At 46.1% G+C, this 20,690-nt stretch overlaps 1 protein-coding gene across 1 annotated transcript in view; it reads left to right on the top strand.

Annotated features, from left to right (window-relative positions):
- The window catches only part of LOC111146385 (chromosome unknown C3orf52 homolog), a 32,689-nt gene that overhangs the window by 9,837 nt on the left and 2,162 nt on the right, over positions 1-20,690 (top strand). Inside the window, exons 4-7 of the mRNA XM_022501919.1 lie at positions 6,174-6,301; positions 10,577-10,647; positions 13,907-14,088; positions 19,314-19,426. Of these exons, the coding sequence (XP_022357627.1) occupies positions 6,174-6,301; positions 10,577-10,647; positions 13,907-14,088; positions 19,314-19,426 (494 nt within the window). The remainder of the gene's footprint in view (positions 1-6,173; positions 6,302-10,576; positions 10,648-13,906; positions 14,089-19,313; positions 19,427-20,690) is intronic.

Genomic DNA, 20,690 nt, shown 5'->3' with positions numbered 1-20,690 from the left:
TATATATATATATATATATATATATATATATATATATATAATTTTATTATTATTTTTTTTTAGAGAGAGAGAGCATGACCATGTGCCAAGGTGGGTGGGTGGAGAAGCAGAGGGAGAGGGAGTGAGAATCCTAAGCAGGCTCCACGCCCAGTGTGGAACCCTTTGTGGTGCTCAATCTCACCACCCTGCCATCATGACCTGAGCTGAAATCAAGAGTCGGATGCTTAACCGACTGAGCTATGCAGGCACCCCAATCATTGTTTTTTAATTATTTTGGGGCCTACCTTTAGGATTTTTAAAGATTTTATTTATTTATTTGACAGACAGATCACAAGTAGGCAGAGAGGCAGGCAGAGAGAGAGCTGGGGAAACAGGCTCCCTGCTGAGCAGAGAGCCCGATGTGGGGCTTGATCCCAGGACCCTGGGATCATGATCTGAGCAGAAGGCAGAGGCTTTAATCCACTGAGCCACCCAGGGGCCCCTACCTTTAGGATTTTTAATGCTATATTGAGACCATTTGCCAATCCACTAAAAGTTATTTGTGGCACTTTTTTTTAAATGACTGCATGATACAGTCTTCCATGCCATTTTAAAGCTTTTTAAATTTTCTATGATTATTGATGTGAAGGTTTTCATGGTACATAAATAGAGCACCCTCCAGTGGGCAGTCATTTCAGTTTTAAAACAAGAAAAAAGAAAATTGTTTTTATTTGTAATTAGGGTTATTGCAGGGGTAGGGTTTTTTTCTGGAGTTGGGATACTCTTGAGGGTGACCTGGTCTCCACATGGATTTGGGTTGAGTCAGATTCTTCTTAATAAACCCAATCTTGGATGAGGAGTCCCAGAGTCTCTCCAGAAGGGGTCTTGGGAGTTTTCTTCAGAAACTACATTTGCCCTTCACTTCCTATTCTTCTCCCAGCCTCTTCCTCTCCTGTCTCAAGTCCCTCAAAGAACAGGGAAATTTGATGGTATATGCCAACCTCCAGCATGTGGGTTTCTCAGGCAGGCGCCTTGTTTGCTTAATTACTTAGGGTATAGTTGAGGTGGGACGGTGATCCGTTGAGGCCACAGGCTGGTTTCGAGTTAGGGAGAAGTTTATAAGAGGTGCTGCACCTCCTCCGACATGCTGAGGATAGGAGTTTTAGTGTGAGCTTTCATACTCTCTCTTCCCATCAACTCCCACACGTGGATGTTGAAACTGAAGTTGAGCCATGAAAACTTGTCCCAACACAATTAGGTGGTGCTCTCCTGAGCATTGGCTGATTTGTCTGTTGGCCTCTGGAGCCTAGAACAATGGAGCATGCAGCAGATCCAGTTGGTTTAATGTTAGGGATTCTAAAGCCCAAGACCCAAGAGCTATCTTCCATTCTCAAAAATCAGCAGACCTCTTCAACTGCCCAACAGCAATCTGCAGAGGAAGGGATTCGCTCTCCTTCCATCGTTTCTCAAGGGACATGAGAGTTCATTGGATAATATCCAGGGAAGAACTCTGTAATGCTTATAGTGCAAACTTCACTTTCAATGTTATTGTAAAATTGTATTTTCAGGGGCACCTGGGTGGCTCAGTCAGTTAGGCATCTGCCTTCAGTCCCAGTCATGATTCCAGGGGCCGGAGATTGAGCCCCATGTTGGGCTCCCTGCTCAGTGGGGAGTCTGCTTTGCCCTCTCCCTCTCCCCACACCCCCACTCTCTCTCTTTCATTCACTGTCTCTCTCAGATAAATAACTAAAAAATTATATTTTCAAATGTTAATTCTGTACAGAGATTTGCACACTTTCATATTTTTTAAATCTGAGAAATGCTTTGATTTCACTTGGCATTTCAGCCCTCAGGAGTCTGGGCCTTTGGGGAGAGTCACAGTAGGCAGTGTGGGTTGGAGGAAATGCCATGGGTGAAAGGGGCAGGGACAGGGCTCCCCTCCTTTATGGTCCCAGCCTCACCCAGAGTGGCTCTGTAAATGACTGTGGGATGAGCATGTGCAGTAATTGGGCATTGCCTCATGGCCAAGCTGGTGATAGGAATCGAATTCACAGAACTTCTGGGCACTGTGGGGAAAACACTGCTGTCTGGAAAAGCGCAGTGTTGACAGAGTCAAAGGCTGCATGTAGGGCTGGCTTCGTTAAGAAGCGAGGTTCCTCAGGAGCTGACTTCGCCATTTTTCCTCTGTTGTCCCACCCCGCCTGCCCTCCCGCCATCTCTTCAGTCTCCTGTCGCCAGGCTCTGTAACAAGCAGATCGAGGCTCAGAGGCAGAGATGTTAGTAACTGTGGAGCTGGCGTGCGCACAGATGTAGGTCCCAGCGTAGAAGGGGTAATGCATTGAGGAGGGGACATTGGGGTACCCAGGGTGGGGTGTTCAGCACGGAGGTGTATCTTGTCACTGACATTGCTAAGAACTACTGTCAGCGGGGCGCCTGGGTGGCTCAGTGGGTTAAGCCTCTGCCTTCAGCTCAGGTCACGATCTCAGGGTCCTGGGATCGAGCCCCACATCGGGCTCTCTGCACAGCAGGGAGCCTGCTTCCCCCTCTCTCTCTGCCTGCTTCTCTGCCTACTTGTGATCTCTCTCTCTGTTGAATAAATCAATAAAATCTTAAAAAAAAAAAAAAAAAGAACTACTGTCAGCTGTGGTCTGTTTTATTACTGTTAATTTTCTACAGACTGTACAGACTTTATTGCCTGCATCTGGGGCGGGTCTCCCGTCACTTTGCCCTTGACATGCTGTTCAGGTGATGGCAACTTCAGGATCGTGGCTGAGCTCCAGGCATGGAGCCGGGGCTGTTTACACACATGGCAGACAATGAAATCTTTTTAAAGTGGCCAATCTGGGGAACAGAGCCCAGGGAGTCCTGTTGGGTCTGGAGGCTTGGTTTTGTCTCCATACTTCAGGGAAAAGATAATGATGGAGTCTCTTCTTCTCCCTAAAGAAGCATAAATTCCTTGATATAAATAAATGGTAAAAGAGCTTTCCCCTCTCTTTCATTCTCTCTCAAAGTCATCTTCTTTCTGGACAATTTAAAAGATCCGTTAAGCATCTTCAGGAGTTCTGCTTTTCTCACTGAGTTACCCCAGCCAGGGAGGAGAGAGACCCGAGTAACATGCTACTAATGAAAGTCTTGTTGGACGGGGCAAAGAATTTTAAGTATTATGCAGGCCAAAGGGTGACAAGTAGGTGGATACTTAGAGATGTAACTTAAAGGTGATCAGATTTAGCACTCTAAGGACCCTTATGTGATATTCTCCAACATTACAGCTTTCTGCCTGACTTCTTTACTGTCTTTCCATACAGGTGTTTCCATGAGTAGGAGCGCTATGGTCCTGAGATGTAAGCAGGGACGTTAGAAGTGCCATGTGTTGAATAGGTTGTTTTGTATTTGCCTTAGGTGGAAGAGCCATACTGTCAAGGCATGTTGGCAGGCAGACATGTTGCACAAGGCAATGCTCCTGGTGTAGGGTGACTCATGGGAAAATCCTCAGCAGACAGCATTAGCAAGTTGTAAACTAGCAAGGTCCTTGGGGACAGGAACTTAGTAGCAAATCTGTAGGCCCTGGTCCTTGAAATTTCATTGTGTTGTCCCCTGTTTCTCTTGCCCTCCACTCTCATAGGTTTCTCCACCTTCCCAGGACCAATGTCTTCACCTGTGCTCTCCACAGGAGCCTCCCCAGCTTCTCCTGACCCATGGACCATCAAATCTGTCCACATCTCACTAAGCATCCTCAGGCTTTTCTCAACTTGGGCCTCTTGAAATGTGCTAGCGTTGTTTGTCCTTCAAAACCTTCTTGCATCAGAATCTTGCTACGACATTTTAGAAATGTTTATTTTCTTTCTCTTTTTTCATTGGCAGACTTCTAGAAATTGAGGTCTGCATTTGGATCTTGCCTCCTGCTCACTCCTTACCCATTGGTTCCAGGACCCTGAGATCACTGCCCAAGCAGAAAGCAGACACTTAACCGATTGAGCCACCCAAGCACCCCAAGACTTAAAATATATAACATAAAATGTGAGGGAAACTTGTTGATTAAAGGATTATTAGTATTTTTTTTCTTGTTTTGCTACAATTTCCTGTACTTGGCAAGGTTTCAGCTATGAAGACATAACTTTATTGTCAGAGGAAATAATATCACGACTTACAACAAATAAGGCTGCAGGGGATAATTCCCTGTGTTTGGGGTCCTTAGGATCCCTCCGAGATGCAGTGAATTGCTGGGAGAATTCATGGGACTCAGCATATTGTCATAGAGATGATTACTGATGTGGGGAACAAAGGCAAAAGGAAATGTATATAAAATTAAATTCCTTCAAACTTGCAGCCTGTCGACAAATATTTGACTCAAGGCAGAGCAAGACACCCCTCCAGGAACTCCCAAGTGTCTTTAAGTTAATGCCTTTCTAGAGGAAACAAAACAAAACAAAACAAAACAAACAAACAAAAAACCACCTAAGCTTGATAGGCCTCCAGGATCCCTGAAGTCCTCTTTGACGTATGAAAATCCTTTTGGAAACTTCCTTTGTCTCTACCTCTCCCAACTTAAAAGTATCTCGTGAATTGCTCCTCACAACCCCAGGGAACCTGGGTCCTGTCCCCCTGCTTTAATAAAACCACCCTTTTTACACCGAAAAACTTATCAAGAATTCTTTCTTGACCAATTGCTCCCGGACCCCACGTCAAATCCCATCACTTGTGATTTATCGTAGCAAAATGAAATAAAGCAAAATCCAGAGGAAACCAGGCACAAACTTGAGGACCCCCTTAACTGCCACAGCAATGAGATTTAACAACACGTGAGAAGTGTTGTCTACCGGGGAAGCTGATCAGAGGCTAAGGGCCCAGGGTTTTCCTGGGTTGGTCCAGGAGGCAGCCTCTGCCCGACCCATACTAAAATTCCAGATCCCCGGAAGGCACGGTGATCAGCATAAGCTACATTGTTTGTACCAACAGGAGGTACCAACTGGGAGGGCATGGAGGGAACCTTCCCCAGATCCAGGCTCGCATAGGCCAGCCGGGGTCCAGCCTTGAGCCGGCCCCTCTGAACCGGTCATCTCAGGCTCTGGGAACTCTGTTCTGCACGTTCCCTTTCTCCTTATACTTCCCAGGGAATAAGTATTAGGATTCTTAGTGCTTTTCATCTGCCTTTCTATTAAACACCGAGGGCCTTTTCTAAGTCCAGCCAGAGAGGCTGCTTGTGTTCTGTCTGAAGCATGAGATCTGAGAGTCAAGGCTATGGGCAAGGTGAGCTCCTGGTTTGGCCACCCACGCCTTTCTCAGGGCTGGAGAGGTGGTTCCTGTGCGTTCCTGTGCGGGCCTGGCGGGGAGGCCACCGGAGAGCCAGGGGAGCAGAGCTGCTACCACGAGTGCCAGCTTCTAGCTCCTGGCTCCTGGCCTTGTGTGTTTTTCCTTTAGCTTTAACTGCTTAAAAATCAATTAGCTCACCATCATTAGAGCACCAGCAGCCACGCAGAACTCACTGTGCCAGGAATGCAAGGCCCTCCGGCCCCTGGGTTCTGAGTGCAGCTTGGTTTCCCTTCTATAAACAGAGACTGTAAAAAAAAAAAAAAAAAAAAAAAAAAAAAAAGAGTGTGTCAACATTTCTCTCCTGTGGGACAGACTGCAGAGTGGTGGCTTCCCTGCCCAACTTCCATCTTCTAGGAGATGTCTGGACATGGCTCACGTGCTTATGTCTAGTCCCCACGTCCCCATTCGGTTCTGGTCCATGATGTCTCTTCCTCCTCAGGGTCTTTGATAGCCTGGAACTGGGGTGATTCACTGAAGTTCCTTGCTCCCAGTCCCTGGCCCCCGTCACCCATTGTTCGCTCCCGGAGCCTAGCCCAGCGCCTGCCTTGACAGATACCTGTGGACGTAGCTAAGGCTGCAGGTCCGTTCAACCAAGAAATTCGCGTTCTTCCCACTCCCTCCCACTGGCTTTCCCCCCAGTTTGTATTCAGTGGAATCTGGGAGCTCTTATGGTATAAAACGAACAAGTTTTATCATAAATGGAGGCTCCTGTCTTTATGTGGTATCTCCAAGAAGACAGAACATTTCTGCCTGTCCTTGCTTCCTGTGTCTAGGCTTTATCCTTGATGAATGTTCAGTGTCATTTCTAGCAGCCAGTGGAACAAATTGTTATTTTAAGCATGTGTTTACTTTACTTTTACTTTTTGTCTCCCTCCGCCCTTTAGTAACTTACATTGATGAAGATGCAAATGAAATACTTGAGTTATCATCGAATAAAACCTTCTTGGTTGTGCTCAAGATTCCAGAGGAGTGCGCTGCTGAGGAGGAATGGCCTCACCTGCTCATGGAGAGGGTAATTATATCATAAGCATTGTTTACAGAGTTCTTAACAGTAGAATGTGGGCTCTTCGAATGATTACGTAAGTAGCTTCAGGCTTGGATTCTTTGTCTGCATTTTGGCAGAAACTGATGCTTAGAAATGGATTTTCTGTGGTGCCAAGCCTCAGAAAGGAGCCCTGCCCTCCAGCAAAATGCGTCCTGGAGGACAGTGCTCGGTCTCCTCACTCTGGTCTTAAGTTTGATTAGACCTGTCATGTCACGGGGGACTGGTGATGTGTCAGAAAGCCACAGTCACAGAGTCTGGGCCATCAGTGGGGCTCAGTGGCGGGAGAGGACGTGGTTAGACAGACAGTTCTAGACAGTGGGATATGTTCTACAGAGGAGAAGCGTACAGAATATTTTGCAAGCTCAAAGGAGGGTCATCTACACTACCTGAGGTGTGGCTAGAAGCTTGGAGGGCATCTTGCAGGAGGTGATACTCAGGATGAGTCTTAAAATATGAGGTAGGAGTGTTCTTGGTAATACTAGGGGATCTGTCCTGCAGTGTCCAGTTGCCTCTTGCCTACTGTGCGGTGGGGCCTTTCGGGGATGAGGTGTGAAGGTTTTCCTACTCTTTGGTAAGGCACTGAAACATTTTCATCTTGTTGACATGGTCAGTTGTTCATGTTAGCCCTTCCTGGTGGTCGTGGAGAAACACTGGAGGCTGAGAGCTTAGTTAGAAGGTACAGCAGTAGTCCCAGTGATAGATGAGGGGGCTTTGACCTAGGGCAGTGGCAGGGTGGATAAGGAAGATTCCAGCGAGGTTTAAGAGGTCTTCTCACTCAAGGGGACTTTATGGCTGATTGCATGTGGGTATGCAGGAGAATATGACTCCAGGCTCCTGGTAGGTGAATGGGTAGATGGTGGCTTCATTCTTAGAGCAGGAAATGCAGGACAATACCCTTGGTGCAAGATGAGGGCATGCAGCCTCTGCATGAGGGCTGGTTGGGTTCACAGCCAGACCCAGAAAAGTATTTGGTAAGGGTCTAAGCAAGACCAGCCTGTCATCTCTTATAGCCTTCTCTGCAGCTGACAGGTAGACTGGTGTGAGTCACCTTCTGGTTTCCGTCTGATTCCTATGAAAGCTTTGCCAGGAGGCAAGTCCATCTTGGTCACGCCGGAGTTAGTTTCTGGACACCCAGGGGCGTGTTATTTGATTGCTGCTTTGGTCACAGGGGTTTGTGTTCTGGGATGATTATTGGGCATTTCTTCCTCCTTCTTTTCCGTGTTTAAATCTTACCTGTGAGCCCCTTTTCCTCTTTTTCTTTCACCTGCTTCCAGAGCAAGTTGCCGAGTGAATAGCCTCTAGCCTTTTCCCTCTTGATTGCTTTTTTCATCCGGGGGTTTTGCATTTGCTGAACAGAAATGAGATGATTCAACATCCACACATGTCACGTGTTCCGGACTGAATTCTTTATGTCAAAGGGGAGTGGAGGTTAATCATTCACTGTAGAGCCATATCTCTTGCGCAGAACCTGACAGGAGCAGATCCTGTAGGTATTTTTAGCTCATTGGTGTGTAGTGGCAAAGGAACAAGGTCTGGCATGATCCCTGAGGCAAGTGCAAGTTCGAGCTGCTTCCTTCTCTGATAAATGGAAATTGCTACACTTCCCCTGTATATCCACAGGTGCCTATGGGATGCATATAAAGAACTCTGTACAACATTTTTTTTTTTTTTAAAGAATGGTCTAGTTTACAGATGATAAAAGTTAAGGCCCAGAGAGGTGACAAAGCTTCTGCCCCCTGGGATCCCAACCAAATATGTTCAGAAACAGAAGTGAGAACTTAGGGATATTGGTTTTACTGTCAGGTCAAGAGCCCCTTTCTTTCATTCACTCAGGCCAACTTCCAGAAGTTTCCGGATATGGAAGGTAAATGGGAGTGGATGGTGGAACACACGTCCTCGCTTTTGCATTATTGTCTTGCCCTTTTTTTTTTTTAATAGTTAAGTGTGAAATCTTTTTTGTTTTGTTTTGTTTTAAATTTTAAAATTTTTTATTAACATATAATGTATTATTAGCCCCAGGGGTACAGGTCTGTGAATTGCCAGGTTTACACACTTCTTAGCACTCACCATAGCACATACCCTTCCCATTGTATTTTGTTTTGTTTTTAAATTTTATTTTATTTTATTTCTTTTCCAGTGTTCCAAAATTCATTGTTTATGCACTACACCCAGTGCTCCATGCAATACGTGCCCTCCTTAATGCCCACCACCAGGCTTACCCCACCTCCACCCCACCTCCCTTCTAAACAGTTTTCCTAGCCCTTCCCTTATTCCACTGCCAGTTTTCTTCTCTTCCCACTGGGGTGCTTGCTCTGCTAAACCAGTCGGTTAGGTTAGCTGCGGATTGTGTTACCCTGGCCTGTGTGCTTGATGGAGGCGTTAACAATCACTCCTTTGCTAACGCTGGGAAGATATGTCCCTGGTCTCAAATTAGCCACTCTGCCCAACTCCGGTAGTCAACTCAACGGGTGCCTAGCTCAGTGTGCATCCAGCCTTGTAGGCACGGCATAGGACTCCAGAGCCAGGGGTGAGAAGACCCCCCCTTTTCATGTCTTTGGACCCATAGTAGTGTGGTTAACTGTTCCCAGGTATGTGGACATGTCTCAATGACAGCAGGGGACCGTGTCACTGAAAAGAATCAGAGTGGACACTGAAAGTGATCTGGTTTGTCATTCCAGCTCTTAATGTAAAATTTTAGCTTAATTTTTTTTTTTTTTCTGAGAGACTAGGACTATGTGCAAAACAATACTAGGCCCTAAAGGTTAAAGAAGAAGGAGGGGAGAGTGGGAATAGAGAAGGTTGGAAGGACATCACCCCTGCCATAACACATTTGTTTATGTCTGCAAATGTATATATGTATATATCTGTGTGCATGTACACACATGTACGTATGTATGTGTGTACGTGTATATGTGTGCATGTGTGTATGTATATGTGTGTATGTGTGTGTATGTAGGGAAGGGCTTGGAAAAATAAATCCCATCTATAACGTCCTCCTCCTCTTCCTCCCCGATGTTCTCAGCAGCCCTGTGAGAGCCACTTTCTTATTCCTGCATTACCTCTGGCAGGATTCTTTTCTCGGGGGCTCAAAAACTATAAGATGACTCAGTAATTTTTTTCCCTAAAGTTCTTACCACTTTCTGCTTCTTTCCTCTTTGATATTCAGGGCACTTTCCTTCTCACTTCATCCTCCAATGTAAAGAAAGTGGGTTTTAGTGTCTATAACCTCTAGGACTGAATTCCTTATGAGCAGAGTGACCTTGAGCAGGTTTCATACACTTTCCTCATGCTGTTTTCTTTATTAGTAAGAAGGGAAGGGATGGTAATGCCTCTTATGTCATGTTCTTATAAAGATCACAGCAAAAATACAAGATTGGAAGCGTACTTACTGTAGGTCCTCTGAGCCCCTCTGCTCCACCTTGAAGGGACTGAAGTCACCAGGTGAATTCAGTGGGAGTGTACTGTGGGAATGTAAGCTCCTTGTGATTCTGTTTGGAATTGGGTGGGAAACAAAATGAGCAGAGGTGCCCTCAGGCACTGCTTTTTGGGGTGTGTCTGCTGCTTGCTACTCATTAGGGTGAGAGGGCACTGAGCCGTCATGGGTGCAGCTGGGCCACTCACCTCAGCACCAGGGTGCCATTGGAGGCCGCTGAACCTTCCAAAACACCTTTAAGGCTGACTGACTTCAGCCGAGGCTGAAGAATCTGATGCATAAAATAAGAACTCTGCGATTACAGGCCAGCCTCCCTCGGTCCCTTCATTGGGGAAAGTGCCACACCCGGGGCTTCCATGGCCATGTCTCCCTACAGTGAAGCTCCACGGAAAGGAGAGAACAAGCCCTTGTCTAGTGAAGGGCCGGGTCCTGAGGGGCCTGTTGTGCCGCCTTCCCAGCTACTTCAGTGTTGTCTCCTTCCCAGGGTCCTTGGAGTCTGTGGGGGCTCCAGGGTCCATGGTGACCATGCTCACCACGAAGGCCGCAGGTGTCCACACGACATGTGAGAGATGTCGAAACTCTCAGCCTGCTCACCTGCTCCTTAGAAATGAGGTTCTTTTAAATGAATGTTGAGTTTTCGTTGGGATAGGTAAGGCCCACACCTTCCTATTTCTCCATTCAGAGCTTCCGAATAAGTGAATTCCGAGCTAGCTTGGAATCTCTATGAGTGGGTTTGCTTTGTCACGTGATATGCAAGATAATCCATCTGTGATGCGTGTGGTTGTTTAACGTGTTGCTGTTTGTTTTAGCTGACCCATGTGTACGCGTCATCCCCATCGCTGAGCCATTATTTTACTTCAGTGGAAATGACGGACTTCAGGTAAGTGTGGAGACTTCCGTGTTGGTCTCTTTCCCTGGGAAGCGACCCCCATCACTGTTGATCTAGGACTTTTGAGTCTCAGAGCACAGAAGGATCTGATGATAAAATCACAGATCATTGGCTTTGGAAGGGTCTTTGGACACCCACTAGCTCCACTCCCTGATTTTACAAAGGAGCAGAGTGAAGCCCAGATTAATCAAATACCGCAACAAGGTCACAGGGAAGAGAGGAAAAGCCAGTCCCGGGTAAACCATTCCTGTTTCACAGCAGATGCTCAGATAAGCTAGGGGTAGGACTAGAAAGAGATCTCAGAGAGTGGCTGCGTGGCTCTGTCAGTTAGGCATCTGACTCTTCATCTCAGCTTAGGTCTCCATTATCTTGATTTCTACATCATGAGTTCAAGCCCCACATTGGACTCTATGCTGGACATGGAGCTTGCTTGGGAAAAACAAAACAAAACAAAAAAAACAGTTCTCAGATCGTGATGTGCTGTAAATGGTATAATTCATACACTAGCTTTTGCTTTTGAGGAACATAATATAGGAGTCCATGCTCCTTGTATAATATTAAAAATGTAAAGACATGCGTACAGGAAAAGTCTACCTTCTCCCTTCTGCCCCAGCCTACTACCCCTGGATACTGGATGTTCCAGTCAATTCCACACACATAATATGTTTCACTCCCTTCTACTGAATGAATGGACTGCCATCAGTGGTTTGGTGTGATTTTTTTATATGCGTATTTACCATACAGACTTTATACAGTAAATATGTGTAGCTTATACATGTGCATATGATTTTTCTTTTTACATCTCTTAATCTTAAATGTTTTTGTCTCTGTCTACAGAACTTAGATCAAAGGTGTATACGTGTTGAGGAGTCATTTGATTATCTTTTTGTACTGTTAGGACAAGGTTTACATGACAAAGCTTTATTATCCGTTATTCCTAAAATATCTTTTAACTGTGTCCATCAAAGATAGTATTGGATTGAAATCCCTTCTCTCAAACTTTACATTTCCCAGACCATGATCTTTATATATCCGAGAGAAGAAGCATGGAAAGCAGACAGTAGCACAGTGGGATGGGACTGAAAGGGCCCTGAAGTCTGAAACTGCCTACAATGGTGGGTTGCCTTGGCAACAACACTCTTCATCCTCTTTATGGACCCCCCACTGTGCATGTTCCCTTATGGTAATGTCTCTGACATTGCTCATTTTAATCACAAATTACTGGTATTAAATTGCCATTTAAAAAAAAAGCCCAACACAGTTTCCTCAGTATACTTGCCCCGATTTGCAATTTCAAGACAGAGCTGAGAAAGGGAAGACGTCCAACCGGAAGGGTCTTTCCAAGAATCCAGCCGCATATTATGGGTCCAGGGGAGGTGGGATTGCATAATGGGTTGGGATTGACATTGGGGGAGAAAACATCCGAAAATTGAGTCAAACATGGCTAGAAAGCTGAGGACTTAATGTTAGAGAATTTGTTTTTAAAAGTTATTTGAAAAAAAAAAAAGCCAAGGGTTTTAGAATTTGGGATAGAGGAAGCTCTGTCCGGGAAGGATTTTGTTTCATGTTAAGAGGTGCAGGCAGAGTTTTAACAATGTTGATTTTGAGAAGCAAAAGCCATTGCTCCCGCAAAATGTGCTGCCGCTAGAGGGCAGGAGACAGCCAGACCCCTGGCAGCTGGGTTTGGGTCCCCGGGGCATATGGACCTCCGTTCTGCCTCAGCCATCCCACTACAGGAACCTGTCAAAATGCCCATTGGTTCACCAGCTGCCGGGCTCACTCTAATGGTGGGCAGCCGAGGCAAAGCCTGCTGGGTTCTCTGTTTTCTTGAAAATCCCTCCTTTCCCCTCAAAATCTAGCCGTAATGTGAACTCCGTCGGTGGGTGACCAGACACAGTGGGATTAGGTTGGGCTAGCGGGACTGGGTTAGGCAGGGCAGCCCAGTCTTTCACCTTCTGGCCTGTCTTCTGGAAGTCAGCCTCCGGTCATTTCCATAAGGCAGCCTGAGCCCTTGGCCACTCACCTGTGGAAGTACAGGGTGGCTGCGCGTCTGGACGGCGACCATGGGCAGCCATAAATGGAAGGTGGAGTACAGGGAACAAATGAGGACACCTGAAAACTTGGATAGACGGCTAACAGTGTGAACCTACATTTCCAGCCTCCTTGTGGATGCATCCGTAATCCGAGAGTCTCTCCAGAGTCTTGGTGGTATATTGTTCATTGGAACGGCAGGGTTTGACAAAGGGTTTGGCTGTCGCAAAGCTCATAAAGGGATTGTCTGCCCCCCATTGACCAGAATATTGGCCTATGTGACCTCCGGCCACAAGAGGGAGCTCGTTCCCTGTCCTTAGCAGGAACAGGGGCCTGATTCTGGCTTCTGGGAATGTGTCCAGTCTTTAAAAAACCACTTCAGGGGGAATGTCAGATGTGGTCACTTCTTAATTATTTTATTGCTGGCTTTTGATCTGGGCCTCCTTGAACCAAAGTAACAGGATAGCTTTGAAACACCTAAATGCTGAGCTAGCATTTAAAGAACAGTATAAGCTGCTAATTAACTGAGGATAGCTCTATGATTATTTTTATTTTGGAAATGAAAAATATGTTCTGGGAAGATGAAAACTCCTTTTCCTTAGGTTCCTTTATTGAGAGTTGCAAAACTGAGAGTCTCGGAAGGTGGAAATGAGACAGAACAAGTTTCTCACTCTAGAGACAAACCAGGGGGATCTGATTTGCTGCTGCTGCACAGGAAGGTCTGTGGGAGTTCAGGAGTTCTTCAAGGAGGGGGTTGCAGGGAGGGCTGCGTCCTGCCTTAAACATTTTATAAGTTAAGGAGTGAACTGGTTAAACCCAACAGCTCTGAAGGGAGGGAGAGGAGCAGGGAATACAGAGGACAATAGGCTTTCCTGCCCTGGGGAAGGGGAGTGGGGGAGAGTAAAAGGCTGACATTGGGGCCAGTGGTGGGCCAGCCTTGGATCTTCCTTGACAATAGCTGGGTCGTGACTCTCCCTTCAGTGGCCTCTTCTGGTGGACTCCTAGAGGCTGCGTTTTAGGTGAAAGGAAGAAGTTAGGGTCACCTCAACTTTCTGTGAGGAAACTACAGAAGAAGCTTTTCCTAGAACAGGGTACGCTTTGTTATTTTGTCCTGAAAGAACACGAGGAACTACAAATATGGTCCCGCATAAGTCCGTTTCCTGAGTTGCAGTGGGATTCTGTTGATCTTTGTGGCTTCTCTGTTTGGCGTGCCTTTCAGCGGTGAAAATGCCACAGTAGCCTTCCACCTGCAATTTGGGGTTCCTTCGGAAGATGACGGTTTTATGAAGTACAGGATGAATAAGGAGTTGGTGCGGGGCGTTTTGCTACAGAATCTGCATGATCAGGGAGTGTCTGGCTGTGAGACTTTGGGACTGGACCCAGCATCCCTCTTGCTCTATGGTAAGTGGAGGAAGTCAGGACAGTGGGTTGTGGTGTCAGCACGTGAGCCAGACTGAGGGCAGCTGGGTGGGGTTTGCTGCCTGCGCTGGTGAGATTTGCGCTCTGTGGAGGTCACATGGCCCCTGCCCTCCATAAGCCGACAGAGTGTTTGGGGGGCAAAAAAACAATTGTAAAGATGAGGATGACTAAATGTTTCCTTGTTGCTGTTCACCCACATTTGAAGCTTGGCAATATCATTTGTAAGCTCCATGGAAATGTCTTGGTTTCACAAGAGAAGTAAGTATTGAATTTGAAACAAATAATGATCCCAACGTGGGGAACCCATCTTTTTTTATGTTGAAGGCCACTGAGTCTATTACATTAGTAGAGGGCAGAACAAGGCAAAGCAGCCTCTTTCTTTAGAAAGGTATAATAAAGTTACCCACCTACTTTTGAAACCAAGAAAGCAATGAGAAAATTGGCACATCGTATAATAAGCCTGGAGGACACCCCACTTGTTAGAATCTGAGAACTTTTAAGACTTCACGCAAAACCTGGTGACAAGCTTCAGACAGGTGCCTCCCTTGCGTCTGCACAAGAACTTTGGCCGGGTGTCTGGCCTCGTGCCTCACCCTGATTCCTCGCTGGGAGAGGCATGTCACCGCCACTGATGCCATCTGTCTCTGATATTCCGTCATCCATGATCCATCAGAAATACTCTCCTTACACTAGTAGTAGTAAATGCTAGTTGAATGAATGAAAAAGACCAATCAGGGGATGGGTTAGCAATAGGCACAATGCCAGCTGGCCTCACATCGGAAGATAGACCTGAGAGATTGGCAAACACCCCTGTTACCACATCATGTGAAGAAGGAGTTTGTTATAGTGACACTTATTTATGATGGGAAGTGGAAGTAGGCTAATCCTTGTCCAAGAAGGCAAAGAGTTATATAAAGCAGTTCTGAAACCTTTCTTTTTCCCAAATAAATAGAAAGGATGATGTTCAGAAGGCCAAATCTTAGTTTGCTGGGAATGAATTTTTTCCTCACAGATCAATTAAATAAATCACGCCTGTGGGTGAGATGGAGGGCATATACCTGTAGAGTGAAGAGGTTATACCTCCCCTTACAGGAATTTTAAGAAGAAAGAAAAGAAAAGAAGGAAGGAAAGAGGGAGGGGCGGAGGGAGGAAGGAAGGAAAGAAGGAAGGAAGGAAGGCCAGAGAGAAAAAGAAAGAAGAAAAGAAAGCAAGCAAGCCTTTCGACCCCCCTCCTGTGTAAAGAGATGAGAGAGGGGAGGTGCTTCTGCCTGAGCTGGGTGTGGTGGCAGCTGCTGTATTGTGATTGGTCTTGATTTTCTGAGCCCCCTCTGTCCTACGGTGGTTACCAGCTTTTTCCAAATGTAGGTGAGGAAGGTAGAGGAGGATGGTGAGAAAAAGTTGAGAAGATTATGGGGTTGGGAAGGGCAGGTGGCCTATGAGCCCGGGGAGAGCTCAAGAAGACTTTGAGAAGACCTTGAGCAGATGGCCCTGGAGACATTTGCCCAGGCCCTGACTCGGCATCGGGCCCCATGAATGTATCCGAGAGCTAAATAGGAGGTTTTACTGTTCCTCTGAGACATTTCTGCTTTGGGGGAGAGAGTGTTTCTATGACCCGATGTCCAATTTCTAGAACATGCTTGTGAAATATTTGAGCCATTTGGTATTTTCAGGTCTATGAGTATCAGTCAAATGGAAGAGGACACTGTCACCATTTGGGAAATGTAGAAGGAAGAAGAGAGACCTAGAAAAGGCAGGCAGGCCAAGGGAGGGGATACACTCAGGCAGGGATAGGCAGGAGAGGTAGAGGCCCCTGGGAGGGGCCCAGTGAGACCCTGTGTGTTCTTAGGCCAGTCTTCCATGTTCATATGCAGTGTGGGCCTGAGGGTTAACCTCCCCCTCCCATAACCACCCCTACCCCGTACCGTGGTCATCTGGGCAATTAGTGGTGAGCCTGGCAGATAGTTTTCTACAGAGATAATATTCCAGTTTTGCAAAGAATAATGATTCTTTTTTTTTTTTAATTTAAATTTTAGTTAGTTAACCAGTCAATCTTTGTTTCAGGAGTAGAATCAGTGACTCATCACTGACATACAATACCCAGTGCTTATCACAAGTGCCCTCCTGAAGACCCATCACCCATCTAGCCCATCCCCCTACCTCCCTCCATCAACCCTCAGTTTGTTCTCTGTCATTAAGAGTCTCTTATGGGGGATGTCTGGGTGGCTCAGTTGGTTAAGCAGCTGCCTTCGGCTCAGGTCATGATCCCAGCGTCCTGGGATCGAGTCCCACATCGGGCTCCTTGCTCAGCAGGGAGCCTGCTTCTCCCTCTGCCTCTGCCTGCCATTCTGTCTGCCTGTGCTTGCTCTCTCTCCCTCTCTCTCTCTCTGACAAATAAATAAATAAATAAAATCTTAAAAAAAAAAAAAGTCTCTTATGGTTTGCTTCCCTCTCTTTTTTCTCCTTCCCATATGTTCATCTTTTTTTTCCTTAAATTCCACATATGAGTGAGATCATATGATATTTGTCCCTCTCTGACTGACTTATTTCACTTGGCCTAATACCCTCTAGCTCCATCCATGTCATTACAAATGGCAAGTTTGCATTCTTTTTCATGGCTGCATAATATTCCATTGTATATAGCACATCATTTTTGTCCATTCATCCATCGATAGACATTTAGACTCTCTCCATAGTTTGGCTGTTGTTGATAATGGAAGAGCAATGACTTAAGAAATTAAAAAAATTTCCATATACTGAGAACTTTTAGGATTGACTCTTAGCAACTTTCAGCTGTACCAAACAGCAATGGTAACACCAGCCATTATGTTGTACACTACATCCACAGAACTTATTTATGTTATAACTGCCTTTTGACCACCTTCACCCAGCTCCCCCACCCCCTGCCCCACAACCAGTCCAATCTCTTTTTCTATGAGTTTGTTTTTTCTCGTGAGATGATGCAACACTTGTCTTCCTCTGTCTGACTAATTTCATGCAGCACGAAGCCCTCAATGTTCAGGGAATTGTTGGACTAGATGTCATCTCCCTCTTCCCCTGTTTTTTTGGGCTACTTCACCTTATGGATGTTTGGAGGCCCAGGAATGAGGAGGGGAGCTCTGTTTTACAAATTTAAAATGGCAGCATGAGTTATTTTAAACATATTGACCTGAGTTTGTTATTTTGTGCTGTGTTCTCATATGGGAAGGAGTCAGCTAGTAGACTAAATGAGAAACTAAGGCAAACACCAGATTTGTGTGAGAGAAAAGAGGAGAAGAACTTGTAGGTGGAGAGAACAGTGAATCTTGCTTGCACATTTTTGTGGTGAACTGATGAGCTGCCTGCTGGTAGAGGAACCCATGTGTGAGTTCTGTCCTTGAAAGGACTACTTGGTATCAAGGAAAATCATTTGGGTTGTTTATAGATTCTCCTTGGAACATTTAGCCAAGGACCACTACTTTCCAAGTGGGGCAGTTTTGCACCCCCACTGCACCCCTGGGGTATTTGGCAACATCTGGAGACATTTGTAGTCCTCAAGACTGGGTGTGTACGTGAAATGCTAGCATCTCGTGGGTGAAGAGCAAGGAGGCTTCTGCACATCGTACGAAGCACGGGACAGCTCTCTATTACGCAGAATTATCCAGCCCATAATGTCAACCACGAGGACCCTGTGGTAGAGCGTGGGCTGTCTGTGTGGTGTCCCTAGATCCTTGCACAGATGTCTCCTCCTCAGTCAGGCCAGGTCCACACCATTTCCCTCAGCAGACTTTCTCGGAAGCTGCTGTATATGTTTTAACAAACTGAAAATTTAGAGGTTAGTAGTGAGATTATGAAGAAGGACTGAATATTTAATATCCTCGGCACCCAATAGACCCCATCAAAATGTTATTGATCATGAATTATGCCAAAACATATGAGCATTGTGTTATTTGCTTTCTGAAAAATGTTCAGAGGTGTGTATGTATGTGTATATATTGACTGAAAAGGAAATTAACTCTGTTAGGAATTTACAGGCATTTCAATTTTGCAGAACAGTTTATATTGAAACCCAATGAAATAAAATGAAAGCATAAATCTTTAAAATAATCATGATTTTAAAAAATTAGTGACTTCCGTTTGTCTGTCTTCTCTTTTCAGAATGAAGGGAGGATGTTGGTGTGTGTCTGAAGGCAGTGCTCCACTGAGTTTGGGGAAGAGAGAATTCACATTGTTTTCCAGAGAAGATCCTGCAAATTACCACAGAAGGCCTGGCAATGCCTGGAGGGGAGGAGACCGTCCTTTTTCCCCCTGACTCTGCATTTCTGAAGTCTGGGCTCTGTGTCCAGCTCTGTGAGCTCCCCTCGCGGGGTCTAGTCTTGGCAAAGGCAGGAAGCCGGTTTGGTTGGGGGTGACGGGGAAGGTGGGTGGGCCTTGCAGTGCAGGGTCACTGCCAGTTGCCTCCACCCACAGGTGCACACTTTCTCTTTAGGGCGAAGGTGACCTTTCAGGCAGGATCCCCCCGACCCGTGCTGGTGGAAAGAGTGGGCAGGCAGGAGGTGAGGGACAACTGAGCCAATCTCTCACTGAAGTCCTCCTCCCACTCCCATTGTGGTATTTGATCTACCTCTGAGCAAGACTGTGAGGAAGGCACTTTACCCAACAAAGCAGCAAAATTCTGTGTCTAATTCCATAACCTGGAGCTGCCTGTCTTAGCAAGCCAGCCTCAGGCACATCATCCAATATTGGATACTGGGTCACGTGTGGCTACAGAAATATGGTGTGTGTTTCTTACTTCTCATCGCCTCATTGCTCTGGTGACTCTTGAACACTGCCTTTGGAAACCTGGGTCCCTGTGTGTTTTGAGTTTTGGACACACTGCTGTCCTTGGGGATGGTTTGACCTTTAAGAGTTTCTAGACTTCATCAGAGGATTGTTAAGGCTGCTAACCATGTGCACGCTGGCACCTGGCTTTTTCTTGTCTCATGTGACTCGCCTTCTTCTAAAACTCAGTGTCTTCAGGCATTGAATGTGTATCCTATTGAAGAGGGTTTGAAACAGGAAGAGCCGCTCTCTGTTTGAAATAACCTGTTGGAGGCTTGATGGCAATTTGTTAACAGGAGGGGGTACAATGTTAGCAACTGTATTGATCATCTGCAGACATAGCATGGCCTAGCATGAAGAAACTGAGGACTTGTTTCACTGGGAAAATTGTTTTGCTGGGAATTTTCCAGGGGAGAGTGTGGTGGTCCTGTCACAAGAGATTCTTAGTCCCAGGGTCTCAGTTAAATGGGTCGTAGGTGGACGGCAGTATGAAGGGCTGCCGTGGATGGGGACGTGTCCAAACGTGAGTCTCAGGCTAGATTTACCCTGGTCTTTTTATGAACCAGGACTCTGGATAATGTGAATTTGCTTTCTTATTTAAGTAGAGGATATGTTTATTGTAACCTGGTGTCTCATTTTGAGGCTGGTTCCTCAAACTAGCCAAATAGGTGCATTTCCCGTCTTCCTTTTTATTTTTTACGTGTCCAATATAAATCATAGTGTGTGTGTACTTTTTAGAATGTAACGAATAACTTTCATGGGGAGGGATTTAAAACTATTTACAATAAATTATTTTTTGTGCGGGCATGGTCACAGTCACATTGATTTCACGGTGTGGAGTCTCTGCGGCGTGATGGGGCTGGCATTTTCTTGCAGGGAATGGTGCTGGAACTGATTTTTCCTTTCCCAGAGGGCAGTTTCCCCTTCTGAGTAAGACTGAGCTGGAGGGGCTGGAGTGGACTAGGTCCTCCTCTGCTACAGGGAGAGCAGGGAGCGCCCTCCCACCCCTCTCTTCCCTTCCTCCCCTCTGCTTCCTTCCAGGGCACTTTCCTGGCAGGCCCAAGTGTCCGAAGGGCCAGGGCTGGAAGGAAGTGCCAGGACAGTGGGCTTTTCCCTTCTCCTTTGGAAAGCACTAAAACGCAACTATCTTGACCCCTTGCAAGTCATATGGAAGACTTTCCATAGGTTTGACTCTGGCTGGTAGTGTGGGAAGCGCTGAACTTTGTAACTTTGTGCCTAAAGCCTTTTGAGGTGTCTGAAAAAAAAAATGGTGTTCACGTCTACACTGTTCTGCTGTAGGAGATGAGTTTACTGGTTGTCATACGTTTTCATGATGAGCATAACGCCTGGTGCATCATGAGGTCTCAGCAGCTCTCTCTGACGTCACTGAAGGATTTGAGAAGAGACACTGGTCTTTTCTGGAAGTCTGTAAGATGCGGGCAGAAGGGGTACACTCTGAATAGTGGAATGTGCCACTTCTCCCATCCCTAGAGAAAATTCTGTCCATGCATCCAATTCTTTTCTACTTTTCAATTTAACTTAGCTCTGTAGATCATTTTAATGATGTGTTTGCAACGAGTCCAGGAAAAATGGCGAAGGGGAGGATAATAATAAGAAAAGAAGCTGCTGGTCTCATTAGGCAATGAGACTCTGTGAAGACCAGATAGGAAACAGCAGGAAAAAACAGCCTGGCGTGAACCTGGAGACAGACTGTAGGGGTGTGGGTAGTCAGAGAAGAAAGTGGTCAGTGTCCTTTCATTGGAGAAGGCCTTGCCTAGGAAGGACGA

Source organism: Enhydra lutris, unplaced genomic scaffold, assembly GCF_002288905.1.
Source record: "Enhydra lutris kenyoni isolate GAN:26980312 unplaced genomic scaffold, ASM228890v2 scaffoldscaffold2, whole genome shotgun sequence".
Lineage (NCBI taxonomy): Eukaryota > Metazoa > Chordata > Mammalia > Carnivora > Mustelidae > Enhydra > Enhydra lutris.
Note: the sequence above shows the minus strand (reverse complement) of the source record. Positions and strands in the feature narration are given on the sequence as shown.